The sequence below is a fragment of the Anas acuta genome, chromosome 1 (assembly GCF_963932015.1).
Source record: "Anas acuta chromosome 1, bAnaAcu1.1, whole genome shotgun sequence".
NCBI classification, from domain to species: domain Eukaryota; kingdom Metazoa; phylum Chordata; class Aves; order Anseriformes; family Anatidae; genus Anas; species Anas acuta.
Window position 1 is genome coordinate 58,896,897 of NC_088979.1, and position 25,029 is coordinate 58,921,925.

The following is a 25,029-nucleotide window of genomic DNA, read 5'->3' on the forward strand; positions in this document are numbered from 1 at the left end:
AATAAATAAATAAAATAAAATAATAAAGTAAAATAAAACAGTTTCTAAGATTCAGGTTGCAACCTGTGGAAAAACCTGTTGAAATTATAAAGAGAAATGTGGGCAAAATTCTCATGCATTGCATGAGGATATTGCAATTTTTAAAAGAATCTTTAGATATCTAAAGAAGAATCAATACATTGAATGAATTAGCTGTGATCCAATGAGTACATCAGTCATGACTGGCTCCCTAAATTATCTTTCATCAACATACATGGACATCTGAATTGAGTGTGGTCATGACTTGAAGCTGAGCAAACTAGCCCATTCTATAATACAGAAAAAGCTCACGTGTTGTTTGTATTCAGTCTGGTAGCACATTCATGTTTTAATTATTTCTCAGAATAAGACAGTGGAGGATTGATAATCTCCCATTGTCTTCCCCACTCCCCAGAATCCACTTTGAAACCTGAATCTCAAAAATCTTAGTTACCTTAAAACCAGAATTTAAATTCTGTTCCTCCACATTCAAAGTTCAGATACTTCTTTTGTTATTTATGAACAGAGCCATGTCCTAAAAAGACACCCTAATGCTCATGATTTGTACATGTAAAATCAACCTTGAAAGCCAACTTTATATGGATGACCTATAACTCCAGTGACAGTCTGCATTTTGTTTCTAGATGTGTTCTGGAGATTGACTCATAATTTTCAGTGTTTATGTAAGAACAGGCAAAAGAGAATGGTAACAGAGGAGGTAAGAGAAAAGATGTTAGTCCTGCTGCACTCCACACCTACAGAAGATGTGCAGGGAACAAGGTATTGGAGCTGTATAGGAAAGATTTTTCTAGCACATCAATGCAGAAGGGAAAAAAAAAATATTTTACTGAGCACTTGCAAATTGACAACTCACATAGATGATGGGTGAAAGTATTTTCATATAACACTAGCTCATACAGTTTGAACCTATGTCTGATAACAATTCTGCAGAATTCCATTGTTTTTACCCGAAAGACCTGGCTTTTGTAAAATGCTTGTATATAATCAATTTTTTCAACTTCTAAAGGAGTAGATATAGATGAAGAAGAGAGTAGTGTTTATAATACTTCTTGGTACATACCAGATCATAGAATCATAGAGTCATAAAATTATAGAATCATAGAATGGTTCAGGTTGGAAGAGATCTTAAAGATCAGATAGTTCCAACCCCCTGCCACTGACAGAGATGCAACCCACTAGTTCAGGCTCACCATGGCCTCATCCTACCTGGTCGTGAACTCCTTCAGGGATGGGGCATACACTACTTTTCAGGGTAGTCTGTTCCAGTGCCTCACCACCCTCTGAGTAAAAAATTTCCTCCTAACATCTAATTTAAACTTCCTCTCTTTTAGTTTAAAACCATTCACAGAATCACAGAATCACAGAATTGTCTAGGTTGGAAGAGACCTCCAAGATCATCTACTCCAACCTCTGACCTAACACTAACAAGTCCTCCACTAAACCATATCACTAAGTTCAACATCTAAACGTCTTTTAAAGACTTCCAGGGATGGTGACTCCACCACTTCCCTAGGCAGACCATTCCAATGCCTAACAACCCTTTTGGTAAAGAAGTTCTTCCTAAGATCCAACCTAAAACTCCCCTGGAACAACTTTAGCCCATTCCCCCTCATCCTGTCACCAGGCACGTGGGAGAACAGACCAACCCCCATCTCACTACAGACTCCTTTAACGTACTTATAGAGAGCGATAAGGTCGCCCCTGAGCCTCCTTTTCTCCAGGCTCAACAAACCCAGCTCCCTCAGCCGCTCCTCGTAGGACTTGTTCTCCAGACCCCTCACCAGCTTCATCGCCCTTCTCTGGACTCGCTCGAGCACCTCGATGTCCTGCTTGTAGTGAGGGGCCCAAAACTGAACACAGTACTCGAGGTGCGGCCTCACCAGAGCCGAGTACAGGGGGACGATCACCTCCCTAGCCCTGTTGTTCACAGTGTTTCTGATACAAGCCAGGATGCCGTTGGCCTTCTTGGCCACCTGAGCACACTGCTGGCTCATATTCAGCCAACTGTCCACCATCACTCCCAGGTCCTTCTCTGCCTGGCAGCTCTCCAACCATTCCTCTCCCAGCCTGTAGCTCTGCTTGGGGTTATTGCACCCCAGGTGCAGGACCCGGCACTTGGCCTTGTTGAACTTCATACAGTTGACCTCAGCCCATCAGTGCAGCCTATCCAGATCCTCCTGCAGAGCCTTCCTACCCTCGAGCAGATCGACACACGCACCTAGCTTGGTGTCATCTGCAAACTTACCGAGGGTGCACTTGATCCCCTCATCCAGATCATCAATAAAGATATTAAAGAGGACTGGCCCCAGTACTGAGCCCTGGGGGACACCATGAGTGACCGGCCTCCAACTGGGTTTGACTCCATTCAGCACAACTCTTTGGGCCAGCCAGTTTTTAACCCAGTGAAGCATATGCCAGTCCAAGCCAAGAGCAGCCAGTTTCTTGAGGAGAATGCTGTGGGAAACGGTGTCAAAAGCCTTACTGAAGTCAAGGTAGACCACTTCCACAGCCTTTATTCCTCCTTGTCCTATCTTTATCTACCTGATCGAAAGGTTGATCCCCATCTTTTTTATAAGGTTCCTTTAAGTACTTACTTTAAGTACCGAAAAGCTGTAATGAGGTTACCCTGGAGTAATCTCTTCTTCAGGAAGCTCATCACCAGCTCTCTCAGCCTTTCTTTATAGGACAGGTGCGCCAACCTGATTATCTTTGTCACCCTCTCCTGGACCCACTTGAACAGATCCACATCCTTCTTGTCCTGGGGGCCCCAAATCTGCATGCAGTATTCCAGGTGGTGCCTCACAAGGGCAGAGCAGAGGTAGTCAGTCACTTCCCTTGACCTGCTGGCCACTCCTCTGTTGATACATAGCAGTATGCAGTAGGCCTTATGGTTTGCAAGCACACACTTCTGGTTTATATTGAGCTTTTTGTTCTAGTGGACTAGAACCCCCAAGTTGGTCTTGGCGGAGCTGCTCTCAACAAATTCTACTCCCAGTCTGTACTTCTGTTGAGGATAGCTCCAACCCCGGTAGAGCACCTTGCACTTTTTGAACCTCATTAACCTATGTCATTGATGAAGACATTAACCCCATTGCCTATGTCATTGATGAAGACATTGAAAAGCACCAGTCCCAAGCCAGACCCCCTGAGGGAAGCCCATCATCACCAGCCTACATAGACATACAACCTTTGACCACCACACTCTGGGTATGGCTTTCAACAAATGTGTGACAAGATTTCTGGACTGAAAGGAAATAGAATACTGTTATTCATTTGCAGTCCAGTGAAGTTCCCACTGCCAAGAAAGTGCAGCCATGCCAGCTAGTAACTCAGTTTCATCAGGGGCACAACTTAAGTGTCTCTATGCTGACTCATGCAACATAGGAAATATAAACAAGAGGAGTTAGAGATGTATGTACACCTGCAGGGCTATGGCCTCATTGGCATTACGGAGATGTGGTGGGATGACTCCCATGACTGGAGTGTTGGAATAGAAGGATGTAGGCACTATGGGATAAAGCCCTGAAGGTAAAGAAAGCTGGTTAATATTCAAGGATCATCTCCTCCAAGCTCAGGAATGATAAATCCCAACAAAGAGGAAGTCAGACAAAAGTGCCAGGAGGCCTGCATGGATGAACAGGCTTGAGAACTGGGCCTGTGTGAACCTCATGAAGTTTAATAAGGCCATATGCAAGGTCCTGCACCTGGGCCAGGGCAATCCCAAGCACAAATCCAGGCTGGGTGAAGAATGAATTGAGAGCAGCTCTGAGGAGAAGGACCTGGGGGTGTTGGTTGATGAGAAGCTCAACATGAGCCAACAATGTGCACCTGCAGCCCACAAAGCCAACCATATCATGGGCTGCATCCAGACAAGCATGGTCATCAGGTTAAGGGAGGTGATTCTCCCGCTCTGTTCTGTTCTCATGAGACACCGCCTGGAGTGATGTATTCATCTCTGAGCCCCCACCACAAGAAGGACATGGACCTAGTAGAGTGAGTCCATGGGAGAACCAAGAGGATGGTCAGTGCTGGAACACCTCTTCTGTAAAGACAGGCTGATGGAGTTGGGGTTGTTCAGCCTGCAGAAAAGAAGGTTCTGGAGAGACCTTATAGCAGTACTCATATAATATTTATAGGTAACCAAGACCTCTCCTTTTTTATACAGTTAGTATATAGTTATTTAGACATGTGTATACTTGGTATACATTACATTGGACAAACAGCCTGAGAGCCAATATCAGAGCTTTGTATGTCACTTCAAACAGCCAGTTAAAAAAAAACAAAAACAAAAACAAAACACTTCTAACTATTTATTTAGAAAGTGTTTTCATCTACAGTATTCCAGTACATATCCTTGAATTCACTTTTATGTGGGAGATACTGTAACATTTGAATGTTTATGGAAACTGATTTAAATATTATTTGGAAAGACTGTATTTTTAAATTGTCACTATGTTTATGCATACCTTTGCTTTCTCCTTTGTTTTTGTGTCATAAGATTCTATACATGTTCATGTCTAAATTTTTCTTTTTGACATTAAAACTATTAAAAGATTTCATTAATCTACATCCTTGCAGCTGATTCTGGAGAAGGAAGTGATTTGGCAGGCTAAAGAAGCACTTTGTCTGAGTAATCATTTGTCTCAATGTATGGATTGGGCAATTCCTTTCTGAACTGTTGGAATTTCTTTGGAATGAAACATTTATTAACAGTAACACTACTCAAAGTACACAAAGTTAATTTCTTGCATTTGTTGCTTTCTCTACATTTATAATTAGATTCTAGGGGAACATAGTATTTCCATTACTACGGAAATAATAATCAGAGCAAGCAATGAGCATACGTTGTCAAGAATTTGAACACTAGATTACAAATCTCCCTTCTGGTTTATAATAAGCCATTGGCTTTTCATAGAATCATAGAATATCCCAAATTGGAAGGGACCCACAAGAACTGTTGAGTCCAACTCCTGGCTCCACACAGGTCTACCCCAAAATTGAGACCATATGACTAAGAGCATAGTCCCAATGCTTCTTAAACTCTGACAGGCTTAGTGCCATGACTACATCATTGTGAAGCCTGTTCCAGTGCACGACCACCCTCTTGGTGAAGAACCTTTTCCTGATAACCAACCTGAACCTCCTCTGTCACAGCTTATCTCCACTCCATTGGGTCCTATCACTGGTCACCAGAGAGAATAGATTGACATCTGCCCTTTTGCTACCCCTCATGAAGAAGCTGTAGACCACAATGATGTGTCCGCTCAGCCTTCTCTTTTCCAGGCTGAACAGACCAAGTGACTTCAGCCACTCCTCATATGTCTTTCCCTCTATGTTCTTCACCATCTTAGTAGCCCTTCTCTGGACAGTCTCCAACAGTTTCATGTCTTTTTTGTACTGTGGTGCCCAGAACTGCACACAGTACTCAAGGTGAGGCTGCACCAGCACAGAGTAGAGTGGGACAATCCCTTCCCTCGACCGACTAGCAATGTTGTGCTTGATTAATCTCAGGATACTGTTGGCCCTCCTGGATGCCAGGGCACACTGCTGGCTCATATTCAACTTGCTGTCTACCACGACCCCCAGATCCCTCTCTTCTAGGCTGCTCTCCAGCGTCTTGTCACCCAGTCTGTATGTATAGCCGGGGTTGCCCTGCCTCAGGTGCAGGACCCAGCACTTGCTCCGGTTAAACTTCACAAAATCACAGAATCACAGAATTTCTAGGTTGGAAGAGACCTCAAGATCATCTACTCCAACCTCTGACCTAACACTAACAGTCCCCACTAAACCATATCCCTAAGCTCTACATCTAAACGTCTTTTAAAGACTTCCAGGGATGGTGACTCCACCACTTCCCTGGGCCGCTCTAACAACCCTTTCAGTAAAGAAGTTCTTCCTAAGATCCAACCTAAAACTCCCCTGGTGCAACTTAACCCCATTCCCCCTCATCCTGTCACCAGGCACGTGGGAGAACAGGCCAACCCCCACCTCACTACAGACTCCTTTAAGGTATCTGTAGAGAGCAATAAGGTCGCCCCTGAGCCTCCTTTTCTCCAGGCTCAACAAACCCAGCTCCCTCAGCCGCTCCTCGTAGGACTTGTTCTCCAGACCCTTCACCAGCTTCATCGCCCTTCTCTGGACCCACTCAAGCACCTCGATGTCCTTCTTGTAGCGAGGGGTCCAAAGCAGAACACAGTACTCGAGGTGCGGTCTCACCAGAGCCGAGTACAGGGGGACGATCACCTCCCTAGCCCTGCTGGTCACACTGTTATTCAAGCCAGGATGCCGTAGGCCTTCTTGGTCACCTGAGCACACTGCTGGCTCATATTCAGCCAACTATCAACCATCACTCCCAGGTCCTTCTCTGCCTGGCAGCTCTCCAACCACTCATCTCCCAACCTGTAGCTCTGCTTGGGGTTATTGCACCCCAGGTGCAGGACCCGGCACTTGGCCTTGTTGAACTTCATTGAGCTGATCTCAGCCCATCAGTGCAGCCTATCCAGATCCTCCTGCAGAGCCTTCCTACCCTCGAGCAGATCGACACACGCACCTAGCTTGGTGTCATCTGCAAACTTACTGAGGGTGCACTCAATGCCCTCATCCAGATCATCGATGAAGATATTAAAGATGACTGGCCCCAGCACCGAGCCCTGGGGGACACCATGAGTGACCGGCCTCCAACTGGACTTGACTCCATTTACCACGACTCTTTGGGCCTGGCTATCCAGTCAGTTTCTAACCCAATGAAACGTGCGCCAGTCCAAGCCAAGAGCAGCCAGTTTCTTGAGGAGAATGCTGTGGGAAACGGTGTCAAAAGCCTTGCTGAAGTCAAGGTAGACCACATCCACAGCCTTTCCCTCATCCACCCAGTGCGTCACTTTGTCATAGAAGGAGATCAGATTCATCAAACAGGACCTGCCTTTCATAAATCCATGCTGACTGGGCCTGATAGCCTGCTTGCCCTGCAAGTGCTGCATGATGACTCTCATGATGATCTGCTCCATGAGCTTCCCTGGCACTGATGTCAAAAAACTTCAAGCAGTTTGTGATTGCCCAGCTCTCCAGTCTGTCCAGATCTCTCTGCAAGGGCTTTCCACTTTCAGCAAAGTCCACAACTCCTCCCAGTTTAGGTTCATCAACAAATTTACTCAAGATACCTTTGAGTCCTACATCCAAATCATTTATGAAAACATTGAAAAGAACTGGCCCTAAAATGGAGCCCTGATTGAAATCTTAAGGACAAGGGCAGTTGACCTTGAGGTATCTCTTAGTTCCTCAAAGAATAATTCATCAGTGTCATCATCCTGGCCAGGTGGTCTGTAATAGACTCCCATGATGACATCCCCTTTATTTGTTTGTCCCTTAATCTTTACCCAGAGGCTCTCAGCTTTGCCTTCACCAACTGCAGACTCCATACAGTCCAGCCTCTCCTCCACATACAAAGCCACCCCACAGCCTTGCCTACCCTGCCTGTCCCTCCTGAGGAGCCTGTAAATGTCTTGCAACACACCAGTAACAGGACTCATCCCACCAGGTTTTTCTTATGATATTTAGCTCTGGGACTGGGCCAACACTTCTAGCTCCTCTAATTTATCCCTCATGCTGTGTGTGTTGGTGTAGAAGCACTTCAAGTGCTCCTCATTGTACTTTAACACCTTGTGGAGCAGACCAAAGGACCTCACTAAGGCACAGTCCCTCTGATTTTGGCATGCCATCATGCCATCCCATAGTTTCTTACCAGCAGGCTTGGTTTATCCCTTTCCCCCTTTGACTCTAGTTCAAAGCCCTATCTATCAGCCCTGTTAACTCCAGGGCAAAAATCCTTTTCCCCTTCTGAGAGAGGTACATCCCATCTGGTGCCAGCAGGCCTGGTGTTGTGTAGACCTTCCCGTGATCAACAAAATCAAAGTTCTGCCAGTTGCACCAGTCCTGAAGCCACATATCGATGAGCCGAGTCTGCCTGTCAACACTGATCCCTCCTTTTGGAAGGACAGAGGCAAACATGACCTGTACCCCTGATTGTTTAACCAGTCATCCCAAAGCCCTAAAGTCCCTTTTGATTGCCCTTGGACTTCTCCTTGCTTCTCCAGACTTACAATTATGGAAAACTAAAGGATATTGCATTATCAAATTACCAGGAAAATGTCCAACTCTTTCAAATAACAGGCTAATTGTACTTTAAATAACAGAAAGTTAAATTAATTGCATTTGAAAATAGCTAGAACTGCTTAGATATGTACACATAGTTAATTATTATTTTAATTATGAAAAGTTGTGAATGCAAAGCAAAAATTTGGGATTTGGAAATCCTGTGTCTCATAGTGGATGGTAGGCCTGACTCTTCCTTTTCTTTTCTGGGACAGGTGCCCTCAGTAGGCGCATCCCTGGAGAAGATCCTTTTGAAATGAAGAGGTAATGAGTCATGAAGTCTCTGGATGTGATGGATGATGTGAAATGTATCATAGCAAGGAGATGAGTCTTGGAGGAGAATAAGGATGTGAAGCAACCAAATTTATCTTCCCTCTTGATCAGTCTTGACTATAAGGAGAGGAAATACATTTGTTATTTTTGCTTATAAAAAGAAGACATACTTGATGTGAGTTCGACACTGTTTTCCCCATGTGACTGCAATGGCATGAATAATAAAGTTCATTTTAACAATAGATACTTATTTTCTATATTATATAATTTGGATCATACAAAAATAAGTTTTTTATGATTCCGTGATAATGGTTAAACCCAGTTCGTACAGTAGCACTAAAGTATCTTTGCTGAGTTCATTTAATATAGTTTTTTTTTTCTTTTTTTTTTTCTTTTTTTGCTTTTTCTTCCAAATATTAATTTATTTCTGTCTTATAAAATAAGGGTAATACACTAGTAGCTTTGCTAATTTCCTGTAAAGATGTAATGAATTATATTTTCTTAAGCTAATATTCAGATTCTTTAATTTTTAATTATTATTTTTAATAAGGAATATAATGTCAGAGCAGTTTATTATCCAGGACAAAAGGATTGGTCACTTTACAAAGTAAAGTTATTTTCCAGAACATTCATGGCAGAACATGTTTATAAAATGGTGGGGGAAATGATTAAAAATAAATCAATCAAAAATATAAATAATTTTAATATATATATATATTAACTGGCTTTTAATTCATTCAGGAAATTTTGTTCTTACATACTGAACTATCACTTGCTAATAAGCCACACATACATGTAAGTTCTCACTTGCCTTTTCATTGCTACATAAATTGCATAATTAAATTACAGAACTGTGTGTCTATGCCTAGTAGTTCTTCTAGTGTCTCAGAATACATCTCTGTACTTCATTCAGCTGCAGCTCCAGTTTTAAATATTTTAAATTATTAGTCTAGTCGTATTTAGTTTATTATTATTTATTTTTATTATTATTTATTTTTTTTATTATTATTATTATTTAATTAATTGCTTTAAATTATTTCTGAAATCAATTATTTTCTTCTGAATTTATTTTTTCTTAGAGGACCTGATTTATTTACTGGGTATGAAAGCTTCCACTGAAAAATAAAAACAAAAACAAAAACAAAAAAGAAAAACAAAAACCCCACAGTCAATCCAGAGAAGATTATGTGGATTACAGCATTGCTCCTGGTAAATTTTACAAAATTTTCCAAGAAAGCCAAGGCCTCTCTGAAGAAAGCTTAAGTTAAATGGCTAATTGTGAATATTATTCAAATTTAATGGTCACTGTGACAAAACTTTCCTGATAATCTTTATTAAATCATTCTTAGATTAAAATGATGGTATTCAAACATCTATACATCTGACATGAAGATATGTACTCTTAGTCTGAAAACAAAGATTTCACAATGCTAAGGAGATATTAAGCAGGAGGCAGCAGAAAGCATGGATGAGGACTGGATAAACTAAGCAGATAGAAGTGTGGTTGAAAAGGTCTTTACCTGATAGGCCTGGTAAATGCATTTACTTTTAGACTACAGTATAAACTAGTGTAGTCTCATGAAGCTTATTAAGGGAAGTGGAAAAACTGAGCTCTAAACTAAGATGGAAAATATATTAAAAACAAAGAGTAACCAACCAACCATGCAAAACAAAACAAAAGAAAACAAACAAACAAAACAACAACCAACCAACCAACTAACCAACCAACCAAAGCAGAGTTCTTGAGATAACCTTATATGTATACCAAGAGCTGAAAGAGTTTTGGTTTTGCTTACACATTCTCTATTTCTTCCTTCTCATCCCCATATGAATAATGAGCAGTCAGAGAAAGTATTTATTTTTATGTTCCAAAAGGTTGTCTTATAATAGCAGGTACACTTAACTCACATTCATTTTTACCTGATGAAACACACATAAAATGAAACTTTGCTCTTGTTGCAGCCAGGGAGAATTTGAGCAGAGGTTGGAAATAAAGTCAAGGCCTCACCTTTCCTTAGAAGTAGGCAGACACTGCTGGTCCACAGATTTTAATCTAGTGAGCAGGTGAAATTACTCTCATTCACAACATCCAAAGCTATTAATGGCAGGAAAAGTCTGACCTCAGAGCATTTTTACATGAAAAAGCAGTTTGTAATAAAACTGTGTTGAAATAAATAAATGTGGTAGATATCATTTATGCATTGCATGCATCTACCTGTGTGAGCAAGTGGTTAGGTCAAAAACACGAGTGGCTGTGAAGAGATCTCATATCTACGGGTACCAGTCTGTGGGGAAACTGTGAGGCTTCCGGCTTATTTCTGCATGATATTTATGGCTTGGATTGCTACAAATAAGTTTCAGTTTTCATCTGTTGTTTTTCATCTGTTGTTTGATACAACAACTTAAGACTACTTTACTGTATTTTGGCTCATCTTATCTGGAATGCTGATGTCCACAGATGTGTTGCCATCATTTGCTGTCATCCAAAATTATTCCTGAAACATTTGAAATCTGACTTGCAAATGTCTCTGCACTTACCTCCTTGACCTGTTGTTCTGTTATCCGTTCATCCTTTCTGAGAATAACAAATCCTGTGTGAGCAGACAGACAAATATCTAACACCATTTTTTAATTTAGATCTTAGTTGTAAACTGTTGAATATATCAAAGGTAATAAAAACATATATTTTTCACATTTCACATATACATGATATAAAAGTAAAATCTGTTTCTTTTGTGGGCATCATTTTCCATTTCTTCTAGTGTTATTCCCTTAAGCAATCTGAGATGAACAGCTGCTATGTTACACAGTACAGATATTATGAGGATATACGAGGATATTACCTCAATCTTTATATTTTGTCAGAAGTATTTTATGAAACAAGTAGCTGTAGTTAAGGTCATAACACAAAAAAGAAAGTTGTTTAAGTGTGATCATTATTTAAAATCACTGCCCCCCCCCAACACCTTGGGTTTCAGTTTATTCAGAAGTCCTTAGTACCCAAAGAGTCAGACTCACTGTTTGCATCTTTAAATTTATTCTCAGTAGAGCATTATTTTTAGTATTTTTTTTCACAATCTTTAACAGTTTCTCCTGTCATTTTGAAAACATTTTTTTTTCTGTGAGTCATCGTAATAAATTATTTCATCAAAGTTCTCTGTAAAAAATTAAAGATAGTATTACTTGTTTAACTAAAGTTGCTATAATAATACAATATTTAATATATTATTACAATTTACAGATATATATATATATATATATATTTTTTTTTTCTGTCAGGACCACTTAGCCCTCTTTTCAATGCTAAGAATCATAGGACATTCCATATAGTTAAAAAACACTGATGCCATTTTAGCCCATTTGAAATAAAATCCAGTCCTTAATTTTGAAGAAAGAAAAAAAAAAAAAAAAGAAAACAAGGTTAAACACAGTTGATTAAACTTGCTTTTAACATGAGCTTTCTGTTCATACAGCTTGGGAATAACAAAAGAGTAGAATAATTTTAATTGCAAATCTGTTTACATAAGCCTGTAATTTGTAGCTGCATAGTTCAATATGATTTTTTAAAAGGCCAAAAATCTGTTTTTAAACAAACAAACAAAAAAAAAAAGTAAAACCAAGCAGCTTCTGTAGAACTACATAAATAAATTACCATTAAGGGCTAATTATTAAAAAATGCAATTACATCTTTTAAATTTAATTTTCATTTGTAGGAGTTAAAATATTTTCTTTTTTCTTTTTTTTTTTTTTTTTTTTTTTTTTTAATATTTCTACTTATATTTATAATCCTGTGTAAGTTTTTGCATATTCAAACCCTGAATGAAGCTTGTTAGATTTAAGAAAAAGAAAGGTCTATTAAATCAAAGCTCAAAGCTTTGGCTCAACATGACTTTTGCATAGAGCTGCAGCTAATTGTTTGACTAACCACTTGGACAAACCTTTGGAACATTTCAATCTTTCAGCTGTTCACATGCTTAGTTATCTTATCCATGTGAGTTTATAAGTGTTCAAAGGGACTTTGGGCTTTCCAAAACCTCCTTGATGTCAGTGGGAAAACTTGCACTGAAATTGGCAGGCTTTATTCCATGGCATTAATCCTAGTTCCATCTAAATGAAAAACAAGAGTCCCAATGAGCTCAGTGGATCTGTGGACTAGTGATGGATAGAAAACTGGTGGGACAACAACATCTCTCTGTTAATGGAAAAAAAATAATATTCTGCACATATAGCAAATTTTAATTGTAAAAGAGCTTTGCACCTTTATCAAATGCATTTTTTTTTTTTTTTCAGAGAGCTTCTCTTCTAGTGCTAAAATATGTCCTAGGTCAGACTAGTGACTCTGGTGCTCCATCAGAGAAACGAAAAGGTGGAGGGAGGGAAGTGATAAAGAAAAGACAATATTATTTCTTTGCTCTTACTGTCTTCTCCAAAACCTACAAGATCTTTTTCCCTTTGTTCACTGGCTTGAGATCTTCCAATGGATATAGTTGCTCTGCTTTCATTTCAGTAGTTTTCCTAGCAAGCTGATTAGTACCTGACAATAGTTAAGTACCAATACTACATAGGAGCCTGTAATATATTATCCAATAAGGTGCTAAGTGCTCATTACCATCAAATAAAATGATTAGAACTGAGTATACTTGGTTGAAATCCTGTATTCCCACTGCAAAATATAATCAATGACGTAAAAATTATGTAATGTTACTAGGTTATTGCATGCTTAACTTATAATCTGTCAAAATTCCTCAGAAGAGGAAAAATAAGAGTATCTCTCTCCCACATGAGTGAAGTAACCAGACCTTGCATATGTTTGCTGGACCAATTAATAGTTCATGAATTTGAGTCTACTGGAGAAACATCATAAAATAAACAGATAAAATTATATTTTTTTTCTCTCTTCCTTTCATTAAAGGGTAACCAGATGATTAGAGCACTGATGTTCATCCAGGTGAAACTCATTCACTGCTTTTCAGCTGTCATGTTGTTATCATTTCATCCTCCATCTGTATGTTGTGCTAAAGAGTTGGTATAGAAGACCAAATACAGAAAAAGAAAACAAAACCCATAAACATCTCAGAAATGTGAATTCCTGTTGAAGATAGGTGCTTCCTTGATATTAGAGAACAGTCGTGCGAAGGCAGGACTAAAATAAAACTGTTCTAAGACCACTAGCTTAGGTGAGACATTTCTCAGTAGCTTCCCCTTCCTAAATTACCAACTCTTATTGTGTATCACACTTCTTCCAGCTTGCTTAATTTAGAAATTTAGATTCACTGGTTATAAGATACAAGAGTTTCATGCTGTGATGCTCAGTATTGTCTGACTAAAGAGATATTTAAATAAATCTTGCAGCAGTGTTTTAAGACATCATTTCTCTCTGCTACCTGCTTTATCCCCCTGACAAGAAAGTACCCTTTTTGTTTCTTCAGTTTTATGGTTACAGTCTCAACAGAAAGGTATGTATGCCTGTGTGACAAATGTCCCTGTTGGCAATCTTGTCTTCACAAGTGCTCCTCATTTTGCACTTGGGACATCATGTCTTCCCTTCTTCAAAACAATAAATCCTACTTCAAAACAATAAACCCTGGCAAAAGCACATGGATGGGCAGCAGGGAGCAGAAACATCTGAATTGCTGCAGTTCAACAGTGATTTGTTGTCAAATTGCTGTCCCTTCTGGTGAGCTAATTCTTGGTGAGAGAATAGTGAAAGGTTTTACTGGTGGTAAAATCTTCATCCTTACCTGGAGGTCTGGTTGCAAAGCCTGAATATTGTTTTAATCTTATTTCAATTGTCTGTGGAGTTCAACACACATTTCTCTCAAAGTACACTAGCAGATCCCCTGATCTTTTTTTATGGGGTCCTGGCAGAGATTGAAGATATGAGTAGGGAAAGTGCAGTCCCTCCAAAGTGCAAATTGAGTCACTGTGTGTTTGTCCCAGAAATGAATGTAGGAATGTAGTATTAGGAGAAAGAATCTAGAGGCTCAAATTGAAGCAAAATCATCACTTTGAATGGAGATGTCTGAACCATAGCCAAGGCCTCCTGTGCTACTGGAGAACTTTTCACAAAAGTCAAGGTTTTGAATGAAAAGTTCAGAAGAATAATGACTAATATAGTAGGAGGCAGGATGATAGAATGAATAACCAAATATACCCCTTCCTCCCCCATCCCCCCCATTTTTTTTTTTTTTTTATTTTCTTATTACAAAATGTTTTTCTGTTGCTGGAATTCTACCTGGAAATTTGTAGTCTATGGTAGAATGCAGTAATTTTGCCCTATTTCTTTTACAGGTCTTATCCTTTGGTGTTTTTACTCTACAGTATGCTGTAGTACTCATAATAATTGTGGTGAAGATTTACTTGTGTGTACCTGTCTCTTAAAAGTGAACTATTTCTGTATAGATATACACCTACATATGTATCTTTTTTACATCTCTATTTTGAAGAAATATATTTTTCAAGTTGGCTCAAATCTTTTATTTATTTATTTAATTATTTTTATTTCCTCACCCACAGTAGTTCCTCCTTTCTTGTGATCCCTACAGGGACAGATAGAGCTTGTTAACAATTGAAAAAAAATAATCTGGAAAATTTAGAAGTGTTCAGCACTTTTTCTCAGAGTTGTTGCAGAATATGTATTAAATATATATGCAAATTAAATCCTTCAGTTGAGATGATATGTGTTCTAGTCCTATTTGCCATCCAAAAATCTAATTTTTATGAAAACTATCATAGTCAGAGATGAACATATCATTTTTCCAAACTTTTCTAACATAATGCTGTTTCTTGAAAATTACTGTCAGACAACAGAACCTCTCTTTACCACAGAAAGGCTATTTAATTTCATCTCAGCACTGATAAGATTTCTGCTAGCTTGTCCTTTGTGCTCCTAGCAAAATTTTGAATCCCTCTTCCTCCAAACTAATAAAAATGTAGACAAAAATAATAAACCAGAACCATTCACAATATATCATGGCCAGTCTCTAGTCAAGACTAATTTTACTAAGGTTGAACCCAGTGATCCTTTGTTGGTGCGCTATGCCCATGAGCAATTCCTGAGTAAAGACTATGGGACACCAAATGTAGACCTATATGCTACAGTGAACTTTTTGTAGTTGCATGCTTGTACCTGTAGCAAGGCCCACTGAAGCCAGCATAGTTGAGCCTAGCTCTAAGCCTGCCTGTGCAGAGCTCATTGCAGGGTCATAGTACTAATGAGACGTACAGTGAAAGCTGCAGTAAGGACCAGGCCCCCTCAGAGTTATCTTCCTTAGGCAGCTCTTCACCTAAGGAAGGAATTTCACAATCTTGAAATTTCCTAAGGTATATTGGTTTCACTTTCCTTTAAGCTACCTCTGCTTGGCAGATGAGATTTGTTTGTTCTTCGGGCAGTCACTTAAGACAGGTTTCACTCTAAGCTTGTTTGCATGTACATAAGCTGTCTTCAGCTCTTATGATGAGCAGATATCTTCTGTGCAGGGAGGCAACATCCACAAAAGGGACATTATCATAACAAACACAAAGAGAGCAGAAGACAATGTCCTTGTCCCTCACTTTTTAATAAAAGAGTATAACTATATAAGCTAAGAGTCACATGATGTACCAGATGAAACCTGCCAGCTCTGCTATTTGATATCCAGCTCTTGTTCTTTCTCTTTTAATAATTTAGAATAAGATTATTTTTAACGCTTAAGAAGGAATTTATTGAAAGCTTGTGTTTGGTTTGTATATATTGTTCCATATATTCTTTGGCAGTGGATGGCTTGGTTTCATCATTAATAGAAATAATACTTCATTCTAACTTCTTGTTTGTTTTTGTCATTAAATTATGGTGTGCAGAACCTCCTTCACCTGCCATAATTAATAATAATAATAATAAAAAAAAAAAACAAAAACAAAAACCTGTCTCTTTAATGAAAGAAAAATATCAATATAATGCATCACCAAATGCAAATGCAATAAGGAATAACATAGCTCTGTTTATGTTATATGACATTTGGCTTAGAAGTATTAACATATTGCACAAAATCTGGATTCTCCCTATTGCAGAAGATAAGACAACAGAAGACATGGGAAATATCTCTTCTTCCATGTGATTGTAAAATAAATATTTTTTTTTTTCCTCATCAGTAATTTGCAGAAATATTTTAGTATTACTTGCTTGTTAAGCCAGTTCTTTATCATGTATGTATTAGGCATACAGTACAAGGAGAAATGGAACAAGATGGCAGTTATAGCAGTGGCAAGATGCAAATTTATTCTGGCAAAAAAAGTAATATGTGCACAATATCGAGCATGCTTAAGTTTGTGCCAGGAAAACTATTACGAATGGGGAATGGATGGAATGAAATTTTGCATCATACATGATTACATGTTGCTTAACTTCATAGAAGAGTCCTGGTCTACTCCTGATATCCCAGATGCCACCAAGAGAAGCTGTATACCACACTGCTGGAGGCAACATATACCCCAACAGCAGTCATCTCTACAACATGACTCTTTGTTTTAAGAATTAAAGAAACAAACCTCAAAAAAGATGACAGAGAAAAATTACAGATCATTGAATTGCAGGCACTGACTCCAGGTGGGAAGGGGAGGAATTTACTTCATCTTTTGAGTAATAATTGAAAGTCTGCAATTGCTTCCTGCTTCTTTTTGCCCAACATTAATTTGGCTACTTTATTCATGTAATGATGTTGTCACTGTTTTTCCTCATATCTCTCATATTCTATGACACATGACTGAGTGTAGCCAAGCAGTCATATTTTTCACTGACACCACTTGAAAACATTTTAATAGAAAAATAAGGATGAAGGATGAAGAAGAGCAGGAGAGAGGAAAGTAAATGCCTTAAAAATATCTCTCTACATTAATTCACCATGAGGCAAAACAGAAATAATAACTCTTCTTCATGTGCCAATTCACTTGGGATGAATCCGACTTGCTAGTGTATTGGTACAGTATAAAACCAGATGATAGTGATTAATGGTGTGAACAAAAATCTATGAGGAACATCACAGAAATGGATGTTGGATGGCCTTTGCACAGCAGAGGTAGATAAAGGTTATAACAAACTGTTTACTGACCATGTACACTTGAATTAAGAGGTCAGTTGAACAAGAGCTCACCTAGTAAGAGCTTTCTCAGTAGTGTGACTCAGCTGTTTTACAGTACTAGAGCACTGCCCAGTTATTGCTCCATCACTTTTCAATAATATCTCTATCCTTTCAAAAGTCTATATTCTACCATTAGTTAAGGCTTTTTCGTTTACATTTCTGCATTTTTCCCACTTTTTGCATCAATTCAATATAATTAATACATGTGTCTCTAACAGAAAATAAAATAACTGAAAAGCACCATGTTTTATTGAACAAAATATACCATATGGAAGGAAGGAAGAGGAGAAATTATAGAAACAAACCAGTGCTGAATAATTTTGCATTAGCTGGTGCTTTTTGTTGTTGTATTTGCACAGATCATTTTAGGCTCCTCAGTCTGGGTTATAGTACAACACTACTAGAACAAATACTTTTGCAAAATATTTGAGCTTTTGCAATTTAACGTGCATCTTGAACCGCTTAAGCAGCATGGTTATCATATCCTTTTTTTTTTTTTTTTTTTCCCCTCCAGAATTTAACAGACCATAAAGTGTATACAAAAACACATATTATGCACCAGTGATTAAACGTTCTTACAACATTAATATTTATCAAGGGGTATTTCATAGCTAGAAAGTAGATAACTATATTTGATTTCCTAAGAGAACATTTCCTATAGTTTTCCTTCATCTCCCAGCTACACAGCAAACATCTCTAAAGTGCACTTCCCAAGTGTAGTTAGAGAATAGGAAGGAATGTATAGTTTTTAAAAACAGCCCTTATTAACTTTTCCTTCCATTGATTCTACTGTAAACTCTAAAAAGCCTTTTTAAAAAGCAAACTCTCATACACTCAGCAGGTGAAATGTTCCCACAAAAATAAGAATTAAAAAAAATTAAAAGCCACCCCAAACAATGAAAAAGCAGAAGATTACAATCTTTTCTCTTGACTACTCATATCCTAGTATATCTTTATGGTTTTATTGCACATTTATGAAAATGGTTGTCCTACATATATAAAACAAAATAGTTTATCTGTGCTAACACATTCTTGTGCACCCTTAATAACTAGAGTAACTTTCAAACACATGTAGATTTTAGAAAAACAATGGAATTAAAACCAAAAAGTACTATGTGTTGTAGATGCCGAAAGGCTTCTAGTGTAATTTTGTTGAGACAAAAATACTTGGATTTTGGAAGCTCTTTGCTCCCATTCCTAATGGAAAATTTCTGGTTATGTGACAGCAGGAAAACTCAAAATGTAATTCACAATGAATGCCAATCCTTCACCTCCAATATGAAGGCTTCCCAACTACTCAACTTGCTGAGCTTAACTGGTTATACGTAGCATGTCTAAAAGAGGCTGCTCCTGTTCAACTGACCTGTGAGAAAGGACTGGACTTCTTCAAAATGGGTATTGGAGCAACAGTTTGTTATATATTTTTTACATTTTTAACTGTCCGATCCCACCTTGTAAGGAGAGCACTTATTTGTTCAGCTAAAAGGAACCCCCTTCATGCTCCTTTTGGGTTTGCTCAGTCAACTGGTTTGTGCAACAGTGGCAGAGGCACACTGGAATTGTGTACCCGTTCATTGTGATTACACAAACAGAAGCAAGTGTATGTTGTCTGTAAGAGGAGATGGGGAGGGAAAAGGAGATGAATGGTTCCCATGGGTAAGAGGACAGTTAAGTTGTTTGTTTGTTTGTTTGTTTTTGTCCTTTTTTTTTTTCTTTTTTCTTTCTTTCTTTCTCTCTCTCTTTTTTTTTTTTTTTTAATTTTATTTCATTGCTCTTTTTGTGTTTTTTTTTTTTTTTTTTCTCTTTTTTTCTCTTTTTTTTTTTTTTTAATTTTATTATTATTATTATTATTTTGTTGCTATGTCATGGAACCATAGCAGTCATTCCTCTAATAGAAACTGACAGGACATAAAAGACAGAACTATCAGATGAACACACACAATGACTAGAAATATATCGACAGAGAAAAGACTTAATTTAGCTTTGAGAAACCGTCCCAAAAATAAAATCCTGTATTAACAAGTGCAAAAAACAAACAGAAAAGAAACTCCAAACATTAAAACACAGTGTATAAAATGGTGTGAGAAATTTAAGTCACCATACAGCCTTTTAGTCAATAAAAAGCTGTGATCTTGTGTCCTTGTTGTTTGGGCAGTGGCCCATTCTTTTCTTTTTACCCAAATGGTCATTCAAGAAGAGATCTGAAGGTAAAGCACTCAGTCATTGCTATTTCTGACTGTAGTCAATAGGGCCTCTTGAGTTTCTATGATATAAGATGAATCCATTTTTCTGTTGTTTTTATTCCTCATTGGTTGAATTATCTTCCAAAGTTGTTATGCCTCCAAAGCCCAGTCCCGTTGAGTTCTGTGCTGCTGAGACTGTAAGTACTGTATGTAAGAGAATTAATACAAGAACACACAGTTTAAGTCTGCTGTTACACAGTCTTGATGCTGATGAAACTGTGAGTGATGTCCTGTGACATATTGTTGAGCCACTTGTTTTTGTAGTCCCTTTGGATTGATGATCTGATAATAGTCCCCATCTGACATCACAGCATTCTGGTTCTGCATTGGTTGGATAGTTTTCATAGAGCCCTGTAGGGTAAACACAATGAAAAATAAGCATCAGACACAAAAAAAAAAAGATGTCAGAAGTTGGCAGGTCAAAGGAGCATTCGATAGCTTAGATACCTTAGCCTAAGCTATTGAATCCAGATATTTCAGTTAGCTTCAGGCTCTCAAAATCTACTCTCTTCAGCTTCTCAATCAAAAAGCGTGCCATTTTTAGTAATTAGGGATATGCATAGTTTAGGAAGCAACATCACATAATCACAGGAAGCAGTTTAGGAAGCAGCATCACATGATCACAGTTGAATGATCATTCAACAGTGAGCATGGTTGTAGGAAGAAATGAAGCTAAAAAACAGTCATTGAGTTCCTCAACAAAATATGACATTTGAATTCTTCCTTTTTGAGTGAATGAAGTAACAACTAATAAAAACAGACATTTTCACAAAAATTGAAAAGCTCTTGACATTATTGCTCCATCTGTGAGAACATACCAATAATATGGAATCAATCTATGAAAAGGTAGACATAAGAAATATTGGTATACTGACAACACTGACAGTGTTGACTGTCAAACCACTACAGATCCAACAGTTTCAGAGGAATTTTCCAATCAGAGCTTTCTTACCCTTCCCCAGCTGAGTTCTTCTAGCGGGGAGGATCTCTTCAGTGTATCCCAGAGGTGAAAAAAAGCTTTTATTACAGTGCATTAATTGGATCTCCTGATATTTCTTAATGTAGAAGTAGGTAATTTCCGTCTTTGGAACTTTACTGAATTACTTAGCCTGATCTCATTACACATTTTTATAATGTTAGAGGAATTCTGTATTTTCCAAATGACACAACTGTCTTTTTGAAAATTGCCAATGTTGTATATATTACTGTAAAGGACAGTAGCAAAACCAGAGTGTTCTGTTTACTTCTCATATATCTTTAGTGATAAACTAAAAGAACCTAATTTAACCCATACAAGAATGTCTAATATAATGGACAAACAACTTTTCTCCATTTAAACTGATGTTGGAATAGATTTTGTAGTAGCTACTTACTCTCAGATGTTGTAAGGTTTTACTAAAAAATAACTTGTGCTGAAATTTTGGGATTAAGATTTTGAACGCAGTTACTTAACTGCTATAATTTATAAACTACTTTTTGTAACAAGAATTACATTTTGTATAAAGCATCACAACAATCATATTATTTAAAAAAAAAAGCCTACAAGCTTAGGCATAATTTTCTTAGATCCATACTGCTTGAATTATGTGAATACCTTATAAAGAAAACCAGCACATCTTAAAATAAAACTGAACTCTTTCATTTCTACCTCCATAATATGGATCTTAAATTAGAAAAACAAACAAACAAACAAACAAACAAACAAACAAAAGCATTAGGTATGCTGAGCATGTTAAAATGCAGATTAAACCTAGACTGGCAGTTTTATTCCGTAACTGAATAATCCCCCAAAATGCCATATATGAGTCCATATGAAGTTTATTTTATTTTGGCTTCAATTAAGTTTATGAAGACATAGGAATGAGAACAGTTCATTTGATGTCATATAAAGTCTGTGTTTACTCTGTAGGTGACCTGGTGTTCACCAGCGCAGAAGAACTCATTAAAAAGATCAAGACTGGAGGAATCCTAGATTGCAGTGACCACACCCCAGTCGAGTTTGTGATCTTGAGGGAGATGGGTCTGGCTAAGAGCAGTCAGGACCCTGAAATTTAGCAAAATGAACTTCCAGCTGTTCAAAGAATTAGTGGACGAGATCCCATGGCATACTGTCCTTAGGGACAGAGGATCTGATCTGGAACTGGCAACTCTTTAAGGATATTTTTCTTAGAGCAGAGGAGCTCTCTATTCCCATAAGTATCAAATCAAGCAGAGAAAGTAGGAAACCAGCATGGCTTAAAAAGGAACAGCTGGTCAAACTTAGGCAAAAGAAGGAAACGTACAGACAGTGGAAGCAGTGTCATGTGTCCTGGGAGGAGTGCAGAAATGCTGTCCAGATGTGCAGGGATGGCATCAGGAAAGCCAAGGCACTGTCAGAACTAAATTTGGTGAGGGATGCAAAGAATGACAAGAACAGGTTCTACAGGTACATTGGCAACAAAAGAAAGACTAAGGAGAGCTTACCACCTCTGACAAATGAAGATGGAGAACTGGTAACAACAGACATGGAGAAGGCAGAGGTACTTAACAACTACTTTGCCTTGGTCTTCACTGGCGGTTAGGTTTCCCACATCTCTCGTGTCCCCAGACCTCTATGTGGGTGCTGGAAGAGCAGAGTCCCTCCTACAGTAAAAAGCAAGTTTGGAATTTTCTGACACAACTTAACAGCTACAGATCTATGAGGCCTGATGACATGGATCCCAGGGTCCTGAGAGAATTGGCTGATGTAGTTGCCAAGACACTCTTCACCATATTTGAAAAATCATGGCAGTCAGGCAAAGTCCCTGGTGACTGGAAAAAAGGAAACATCGCTCCCACTTTAAAAAAGGGTAGAAAGAAAGATCTGGCAAACTACAGAGCAGTGAGCCTCACCTCTGTGCCTGATAACATCATGTAATGGATCCTCCTGGAGGAAAAGCTAAGGTACATGCAAGACACGGAGGTGATCCAAGACAGCCAGCATGGTTTCACCAGGGGTAAATCCTGACCAATCTGGTGGCCTTCTTTGAGGGAATGACTGCATCAGTTAATGAGCAAAGATCGACAGATATCATCTCCTTGGAATTCTTTAAGGCTTTATCATGGTCCCACATGACATTCTAATCTTTAAATTTGAAAGATACGGATTTGAAGGGTGGACCATCCAGTGGGACTTTCCAGTGGATAAGGAATTGGCTTGATGGCTGCACCCAGAGAGTAGTGCTCAAAAGTCCTATGTCCAGATGGATGCTGTGGTGACAAGTGAAGTCCCTCAGGGGTCTGTCTTGGGACCAGTGCTTTTCAGTATCTTAATCAGTGACATAGATGATGGGATTGAGTGCACCCTCAACAAGTTTGCAGATGAAACCAAACTGAGTGGTGCAGTTGATACCAAAGGAAGAAGAGATACTGTTCAAAGGGACCTGGACAGGCTGGAGTGGGATCATGTGAACCTAATGATGTTCAACAAGTCCAAATGCATTTGGGCCAGGACAATCCTGGACAGGAGTACAGACTGGGAGAAGAACTCATTGAGAGCAGCCTTGCAGAGAAAGACTTGGGGGTTCTGGTGGATGAAAGGCTCAACATGAGCCAGCAGTGTGTGCTTACAGCCCAAAACGCCAATTGCAGCCTGGTCTGCATCAACAAAAGGGTAACCAGCAGGTCAAGAAAGGTGATTGTTCCCCTTTGCTCTGTCTTTGTGAGGCTCCACCAGGAGTATTGCATTCAGATTTGGGGCCCCCAGGACAAGAAGAATGTGGACCTATTGGAGCAAGTCCAGAGGGGAACCACAAAGATGATCAGAGGGCTGGAGCACCTATGAAGAAGGCCGGGAGAGCTGGAGATGTTCAGCCTGGAGAAGAGAAAGCTCTGGGGTGACCTCATTGCAGCCTTTCAGTACTTAAAGGAAGCTTTAAAAAAGAATGGAGAGGGACTCTTTACTCAAGTAGATCGTGATAGGACAAGGAGAATGGTCTTAAACTAAAAGAAAATTAGATTAAATATTGGGAGGAAATTATTTGCTCAGAAAATGGTAAGGCACTGGAACAGGTTGCCCAGAGAGGTTGTGGATGCCCCATTCCTGGAGGTGTCCAGGTTGGAAAGGGCCTTGGTCAGCCTGATTGACTGGGTGGCATGCCTGCCCATGGCAGGGGGATTGGAACTAGTTGATCTTTAAGGTCTCTTCTAACCTGAACCATTCTATGATTTTATGAATCTTTGATTCTGTGATTCCCTGATTCTAAGATTCTATAAAATAATGCTATTTTTTTCCACAAATTTGCAGTCAGACACACGAAACAGGTTACCAGATCTCAAAAATGATTAATTTTATTATTAACAAAACAATTGTTTCATGTTCTTAAAGAAATTATCTTATAATTTGGAATTTGTCATCATTTATTGCAAATATCATAAAGCAATCTTATTGCTAGTGTCATATTTTCTGAGACCCATCTTTTGGTTTTTTGTGTGCACAAGTTTGTTAACGTGGTAATGTACTGGATGTAGCTTGCAAAGTAAGTCATAATGTGATCTGTTATGTTACTGCAGTAGCTCAAACTATTAGCAGTAATTGAAGAGACAGAGGATGCTTAATGCTTTGATCCCACTGAGGCTTGCTAACTGTTCCAACTGTATTTCCTGCCTTTCTTTTTACAGGAAAATTCAGACTTCCTTTGATATCAAAGATTATATATACAAGTTGACAATCAAAAAATATTTAAATAGTTCTTCTGCACTTACTGAATTACAAATAAATTGAAGGCAACTCCACAGTCAAAACTGCATACAACTTGTTCCTTAATGTAAAATTAAATTTCCTCTTTATTTCAATTCAGCAATTGTATTTAGGCTTTGACTTTACAGTTACATATTTAATAATCAATTAACTGTAGAACCACTGTTCATGACAGTTGCTGAACATTTAGATAAATTCAGTCAGAGCTTTGGCACTGAAATAAAAAAGCTTCACTATTGTGCTACTCCACATAGTCTATTGTAGCCATTGTATCTATGTTGGTCTCTTAGAACTAACCACTCACTCTGCTTAGTGAGAAGGTTACAGACATCAGTCTTACCAGAAACCCTGGAAAGCTGGTAATTTTAACCTTGGAAGGTTACAGAAAAAAAGACCATTTTGTTCTTTTATGTGGATACAGAATTCATGAAAAGAAATTTAAAAGACACCTTTATCCATCAAACCACCAAGACTCACCTTCTCCTCTTCTGCC

The 25,029-nt window shown here is 38.5% G+C and overlaps 1 protein-coding gene across 1 annotated transcript in view; it reads right to left on the reverse strand.

Moving 5' to 3' along the window:
- Positions 1–12,184: 12,184 nt before the first annotated feature.
- The window catches only part of NALF1 (NALCN channel auxiliary factor 1), a 502,280-nt gene continuing 489,435 nt past the window's right edge, over positions 12,185–25,029 (reverse strand). The window contains exon 3 of the mRNA XM_068678249.1: positions 12,185–20,170. Within this exon, the coding sequence (XP_068534350.1) occupies positions 19,875–20,170 (296 nt within the window). The 3' untranslated portion in view covers positions 12,185–19,874. The remainder of the gene's footprint in view (positions 20,171–25,029) is intronic.